Here is a 7,500-nt window from a genome sequence, read left to right as displayed (position 1 = left end):
AATGCTCATGGAAGTAGCAGTCAAGAAACCAGTAGATATATTGCATAATCACAGACAAATCTATTACAAAAGAACTCTTAACATGTTAAAGAGCAAAGATGTCAGCTTGAGGACTAACGAACGTAAGCCTGGCCAATGCCGTGGTATTCAATTGCCTGAGATGCATGAGAAAGTTGGACAATAATAAGGAAGACCATACATAGAACTGAAGCATTTGAGTTATGGTGTTGAATGTTGAATATACAGTGGACTGTCAGAAGACAAAACACATCTGTCTTTGAAGGATGGCAAGACTTCATCTTTCATACTTTGACATGCCAGGAGGGAATTGTTCCTGGAGAAGGACATCATGCTTGAAAAAGTTGTTGTTGTTAGTTGCTGTTTACTGTTGAGTTGGTTCTGGCTATAGCAATCTTGTTTAGGGTTTCCAAGAAGCATCGTATGGGTTTGAACCCCTTACCTTGTGGCTAGCAGTCCAGTACTTATCCTACTCACAAGGGTTCCTGTAAAAATAAGTGGAGGGTGAGCAAAACAAAAGGAAGATTCCAGAGATGGATTGACACAGTGGCAGCAACAATGGGATCAAATATGAGAATAATTGTGAGGATGGCAGTGTTTGTTCTGTTGTTTTATTAGTGGGAGCTGTTGACTTGATGGCCCCTAACAATATTTTTCTTCAGTTAATATAATGTAAAAATGAGTGCATTTAAATGGGTAAATTCCCAGGACTCTCAGTGTTATCAGGAAAGGACTAACTAGCTTGTAATATTGCTTATAAAACTGTCTTGAACTTGAAAGAGCTTATGTTGAGAAATAAAGTTTATATATTTTTATGTTTATGTTTTAATTCCATTTTTCCACGAACTTTTTGAAGTCTCCTAAAACAATCTTTTGTTAATAACTAACAAGGCGAAGGCAAAACAATCAGAAAACTTGTGGGTTGCTTTCAACTTTTCCTTCACATAGCAGCAAGTTATGCCTGTGATTCAAATTTAATATACATTAGCCCATTTAGAGCATGGTGTTTAAAAATGAAATGGGAGTCTCAGTTGTTACTGCTTCAAATGGAGTGAGATTACAGTTCTCTAAGGGGGAAAAAAGTTAATTTTTGAGTAAAGCTGCTCCCTGTTAGTTCGCTGTTCTTTTAATTATCGGGGAGTGTGGGGTGGGGGCCGAGAGCTCAGGAGGTGGTGTCCAGCAACGTAGTCGCGGCTGCGCTCTCCAGTGCTCAGGGGCGCACGCGGAATCCACAGAGGAGGTAGCTGCGGCTTCTGGACCGACACCAAGAGCTGGGATCTGACTAGCGGGTTCCTCTCCAGACAGCTCCAGGAAAGACAGATCCTTTTCCTGACCGGCGGAGTTAAGGTAAGATTGCTGTTAAACTTGGTATTACCCAGGGTGCATGGAATCCAGGGGAAATGAAGCTTGCCATCACATAACTATTTTGGGTTACCCGGGTTCTCTAGGGTGTCGTAAACCTGGAGAGCATAGGTTTGTATTTTAACTAAAAGATTAACTGTTTGTATTTTAACTAAAAGATTTAACTGTTCTCCCTAGCACTTCATTTATTACAGTCAAACTAATTGAATGGAACGAGATATCTCCAGAAAGCTATCACATAGGAGAGGGCTTGGGGCGCCACCTGTCGCCCTCTGAACTACATCCCTTCCTAAAGCCTGTGCGTTCTATTCCGATTTCCAGCCCCCAAGTGGCAGCGACGGCGCGTCGGGGGTGGTCAAGAACACTCCTTTCCGCGGAGTGTTAGGAAGGTCCTAGGAGCGCTGCCACCAGCACTCAGGAGCAGGTTCGGGACCCGACCCACCCGCGAAATGTACAACGCATCGTCCTCCGAGCCTGAGCTGGCCAACGCGTCTGACCCTGGCCCCACTCCAGGCTGCCCCAACACGTCTAGCCTGCCGCCGCTGCCACCGCCGTTGCCGCCGCCGTTGGCAGTGGCGGTGCCGGTAGTGTACACGTTGATCTGTGCTGTGGGGCTGGCGGGCAACTCCGCAGTGCTGTTTGTGCTGTTGCGGGCGCCGCGACGGAGGACCGTCACCAATCTGTTCATCCTCAACCTGGCCATCGCAGACGAGCTCTTTACGCTTGTGCTGCCCATCAACATTGCTGATTTCCTGCTGAGCCAGTGGCCTTTCGGGGAGCTCATGTGCAAGCTGATCGTGGCCATCGACCAATATAACACCTTCTCTAGCCTTTACTTCCTCACGGTCATGAGCGCTGACCGTTACCTAGTGGTGCTAGCCACCGCCAAATCTCGCCGCGTAGCCCGCCGCTCTTATGGCTCTGCGCGCGTCGTGAGTCTGGCGGTGTGGGTCTTTGTCACTCTCGTCGTGCTGCCCTTCGCAGTGTTCGCACGAATAGATAACGAACAGGGACGGCGTCAGTGCGTGCTGATCTTCCCACAACCCGAGGCCTGGTGGTGGCGCGCTAGCCGCCTCTACACGCTGGTACTGGGCTTTGCCCTCCCAGTGACCGCCATCTGCGCCCTCTACACCTCCCTGTTGTGCCGGCTGCGCTCCATGCGTCTGGACAGCCATGCCAAGGCCTTGGACCGTGCAAAGAAGCGGGTGACCATACTGGTGGTGGCTATCCTGGCCGTGTGCCTACTCTGTTGGACTCCCTACCACTTGAGCACCGTGGTGGCGCTTACCACCGACCTCCCACAGACACCACTCATCGTTGCAATGTCCTACTTCATCACTAGCCTGAGCTATGCCAATAGTTGCCTCAACCCTTTCCTCTACGCCTTTCTAGACGACAACTTCCGCAGAAGCCTCAACCAGCTGTTGGCGTGCCGCACAGCGTCCTGAAGCCTCTGTAGCCTGGTCCCTGGCCCATCGGCCTGGGACACGTGCCTCTTAGGAGGAGCAGGAACTCGATTCCCAAAGAGCTGTCCTGGTTTACAACATCTACATCCTTTTGAAACCTACTAGAGATGCATGTTCTTAAGCCCCACTCCAGATCTATTTATTGCATCTGAAACTCTGAGCCAGGGCTGTGATTTGGTTTTGCAGAGTCCTGAAAAGAATGCATATACTCAACGCAAACTTCGGCTGCTAACACCTATTGACTGATTTCTAAAACTGAGGGGCATGGACCTGGCCCCAGTGCTTGGCACTGTGGGAATTGAGGAGAGGAAAGGGGTAGTAGTCACCATCACTGGAACATCCCTGTACCTCTCTCCCACCTCTGAGGTCTCCACGGAGTGCTTTACAGGAAGCCCTCTGCTGGCTGAACGTTGTCTAGGTTCCAAGATTGCCTCAGCACTTTGCTTTAAATTGACCCGCAGCAAATACCTTCTGCTTTTGCTTCAGCTAGTAGATGGCGCGATCCCCTGTCTCTTCTACCCCACGCCACAGCCACCCCCCCCACCCCCAGCGCTGTAGCATAAGCACTGTACTGTTAACTGCAAGATTCAAACCCATCAGTCACTCCTCGCAAACTCTATATAGGGTCGCTATGAGTTTGAACCCACATAACAACACAACAGCAACCGCTGGAGAAGGAGGTCAAGGCGACTTTGGTTCTGTGTTTTCCCTTGGGAGAAGCGCAGAGAGCTCTGCTCAGGCTGCTCAGGCCTAATGTATGTGTGTGTAGAGCGCTGTTAAGCTGCTCAAGCCGTAAAGCAGGTGTGGGGGTGAAGTGAAGGGGCCTTCTTTCTTTGCTTTTCTCCTTTCCTACCCAAGCCCTAGCCTGGAAATGTTCCAAGACCCATAAACTCCTAGTGAATTCAGCGTGCCAGGCTCTAGAAGGTCCTGCTATGAGGAGGCAACAGACGCGCGGTTCTTGCGCCCCCTGGAGGAACCAGATTCTCACCGCTGGCCATCCTAGGGAAATCTGCTGCGGTGGGGAGCATCTGCGAACCTGACCTGGACAACTTTAGGTTAAGTTATAGCTCCTTTCTTTGTTCAAATCCACCTCTCATCAGACTCGGACCAGTTAGTTGTAAGTCTTTGTGTCAGTGTATTTCATGACTGTGAACTTTATAAGTAATATACGTATATATTCTCACAAGTTCTCTTCAGAATGGATAATATGAAAATCAATGCATATCAACTTGCTTTCTCATTCCCTTTCTCCGGTATACTTCTTCCCCTTCCTCTCATTTTCTCTGATGACCTAGTGAAGTCCTTTTCATATATCTTAATCCTACAGGCTTGCTATGAGTTGGAAACTACTCCACAGGACTTAACAACAACAGAAGATACCTAGTATTCGGGGTAAACTTGGTATATGTCTGGCTCTGATCTCACAGAGTAGGCTGGCCAGCACTCTATTTTATCTCTACAATGGATTAAGAGAGAGGGCTGACCCTTGGGCCTCTCTAAGCATATGCCATGGATTACATCTCAGACATAAGGGCAGAGCTTCATAAGACTATCAATGACCAGCATGGTGTTGTAAGAGGCATTTTTCTCTGGGTGATTTCCAAGCAGAAGTGGAATTTTCAGAAAGTGTTTGTATCTTCTTGCAAGGCCCAGTACTGTGTATAAGAAAGAGTGAATGATTTGTTAAGTTTGTTTGATAGACATTATCAGTTTGTCAGTTAATCATGTTCAAAATATTTAAAAATTTTTTGTGAGAGGGAAAAAAATCTCCCTTGGGTGGGGGGAAAGGATTTAGGTAAATCATAGATACTTTTTTAGCCTTTAATGTGATTAGGAGTATTAAGATAATTCATAGTTATCAATTTAGAAAATGTAAATGTGAAAACCTTCTGCTTTAGGTGGTAATAGTGATAGCTCAAAATTAGGCTTTGCATTCTCAGTGCATTTTGAAGTGGACATCATTATATTTGAAGAGTTTGTTGTTAGGGCCCTTCAGGGTCTCTTTGGAATTCCTTTTAGAATCTTTCAAATTTCTAGGAAGCATTTCACTGATTTCTTTATGGATCACAAAATTCTTTTGTAGAATTTTTTTTTGTAAACGGAAGTGTTATTTTCAAGTAACTGCAGATCACCTAAGATGATGGACAGAGAGCAGAGTGGACATTTAGGACCTCACACATATAGCCAGGTGTGATCATCTAGAGTCCATCTGTTTTCGTGAATTTAGTAGCTGTGCATGAACAGCCCTGAATGCTGGCGGGAGAGGTGGGTGATCCGTATCTCCGTAACTCACAGATGGAATCTGGAGCTGTTTCGGCATCCATAAAGTGGGAACACATCAGCCTGACACTACTGTGTCATCCATAGTAAGCCAGAGACTGGCATCTTAGTAGATGTGTGTCATGAAATAGAACTCTGAGGCTCAGTTTCATGCTAGTTTTTCAAAATTTTTTGAGAAATTATTGCATTTCCAGGTTTTTGCTCTTTGTATTAGCATGTGTAAGTCCAAATTGTAGGTCTCATGCCTTAGGTAGTAGTTTGAATAAGTATCCAAACTGTTTTTGCAGAAAGTAGATTATTGTACTGCAAAGGTTGTAGTTCTGTGTTGAATTCTTACAGTCTTCCTGTGAGTTTTGATTTCTGAGATTTAAAATATTTATTTGGTTTCACTTAACTTAGTACAGTTATGTAATATATCTACTTAACCCTGTTTTCCCACTGCAGAGCAGCTCACTCTAAAATAAAAGCTGAAACATTCTGTGTGATCATTGAACATTCTGTTTCTTGAGAACATGGGGCCCATAATAATGTAGTAGTTGTACATTATTAATCTCTGCCTTAATTGAAAGGTATCTAGTGGCTAAGTCATGAATAAAGAGAAATATTTGACCAGACAGAATTGAGAATGAGAGCCCGCATCCCCCATTTTATTTTGACTGTGAAAATGTTCAAACCTGCTAGTTCACACAAAGATTCTTCTAGAACTTATGTTTGGCAGAGCGTGGTAAGTGCTTACAGTTCAATCACAAACCTGTTTCTTGAATATTTGAGCCGCTTGTGTGGAAGGTAAGAGAAATTACTGGAATTACTAACATTCATACTGCTGTTTCAGTTAGCAAGATGCACAGACGACAGAAATATGTGCAAAGCAGTATTTCTCAGCTAGGAAACCTCTCCTCTTCTAGACAACATGCTGGGGGAAACAGCAACAACAAACAGTGTCCTGCTGTGGGTGGTGGTCACTTTATTCACCCATGCTAACTAAGGAAAAGATCATGGAGTGCTTCATGTGAGGATGCTCCTTTCATAGTATGGGTAGGGACTCTGGTCTTACCAAGTTGACACATAAAACTCCATCTGTCAGTGGAGACTTGCATGTTGCTGTAATTCTGAACAGGTTTTATTAGAGCTTCCAGATGGAGCCTGGGCATTTTGTTTCATTGTGCATGGGATCATGATGAGTTGTGTGACTCAACAGCAGCTAACGTCAGACAATATAAGAATAACAGTCTCAAGAACACAGTTGGTTGCATTGCTCAAAATGTCCAGACACCATTGCCCTGTAATCTCTATGCTGGGCCCATGGAGGGGTGCCCCAAGTACACCACTTAGAGCAGAGCATCATGACTCTGTTGATATAGAACCGAGTTTTGACATGGATGGCAGTTATTTAAATTTAAGGCAAGAGTCAGATGCTTATTTGTAGCATATATTTTAAGAGTACATACAGACATCAGATTATATAAATTAAAAAAGAAAGGAAATAAAATTTAAATAACATTGTATCAAGCAAAACCAGCAGAATATCTATATATTAAGAGATTTATTTCAAGAAATTGGCTTATGAGATGCTAGAAGTTGGCGGGACTGACAGGATGGCTGGATATTCTCTAGCAAGAGCTGCTATTGCTGTCCACAGGCAGAATTTCTTCCATAGGAGAATATTTGCATGACCCTTAAGGTCAAGAGTAATATCTTTACTGAATGTCAACTGATTATATATAGATACCACAGCTACAGAATTTCTTCACACCACACATCTAGATTAGCATTTTGGTTGAGTAATTGGGTATTCTGGCCTTACCAATTTGACACAGAAAAGTACCCATCACTGATTCCTTTTTAGAAAATCTGCCAATGGATGAACTGAATGCTTCTCACAGGCCCCAGAGCAATACTTCTCTTTTGACCAATTAGGGTTGAGGGGTGGGGGGATGGAAACATGGGGATAGGTAAGGAAAGGCAATGGGAGGGTAAGCAGGTGAGCTGCATTCCTCATCAACACCCATGGACACTGAAGAGGAGGGAGGTTGACATCTTTTTGTGAAATCTGGATCCTTTAACAGAAACTGTGTGAATGGAAAGTGATCCCACTCAATTCCAAGGTGTACTAAAGAGCCTTACCCCCATCCAGGGCCTGGGAACTTGGCTCTGGCAGGCACAGAGGCAATGATCACACTAACCAGATCACCATTCCTCACCACCCCGACTCACTCACACACACACACACACACACACACACAAACAATGAGGAGAGCAGGTGGAACTTTGTGTTATGGGTCCAGAGGTAAGAGAGATTTTTAGTGTCCTTAAGAGCAAGGGATTTAACCATTTATGAATGCTGAACAGTAATCACAAATAGTTGGTAAAAACA

The 7,500-nt window shown here is 44.8% G+C and overlaps 1 protein-coding gene across 1 annotated transcript; it reads left to right on the top strand.

Annotated features, from left to right (window-relative positions):
• Positions 1 to 1,829: 1,829 nt before the first annotated feature.
• Positions 1,830 to 2,828, top strand: NPBWR1 (neuropeptides B/W receptor 1). The gene has a single exon (XM_006871859.1). The coding sequence runs from the start codon at positions 1,830 to 1,832 to the stop codon at positions 2,826 to 2,828; it is 999 nt and encodes a 332-aa protein (XP_006871921.1).
• Positions 2,829 to 7,500: the final 4,672 nt, after the last annotated feature.

The sequence above is a fragment of the Chrysochloris asiatica genome, unplaced genomic scaffold (assembly GCF_000296735.1).
Source record: "Chrysochloris asiatica unplaced genomic scaffold, ChrAsi1.0 scaffold00176, whole genome shotgun sequence".
Classification (NCBI taxonomy): Eukaryota; Metazoa; Chordata; class Mammalia; order Afrosoricida; family Chrysochloridae; genus Chrysochloris; species Chrysochloris asiatica.
This window is presented reverse-complemented; position numbering and strand designations above follow the sequence as displayed.

Excerpts from the sequence above, each read along its gene's own strand:
- NPBWR1 (XM_006871859.1), top strand. The coding sequence starts at position 1,830 with ATGTACAACGCATCGTCCTCCGAGCCTGAGCTGGCCAACGCGTCTGAC.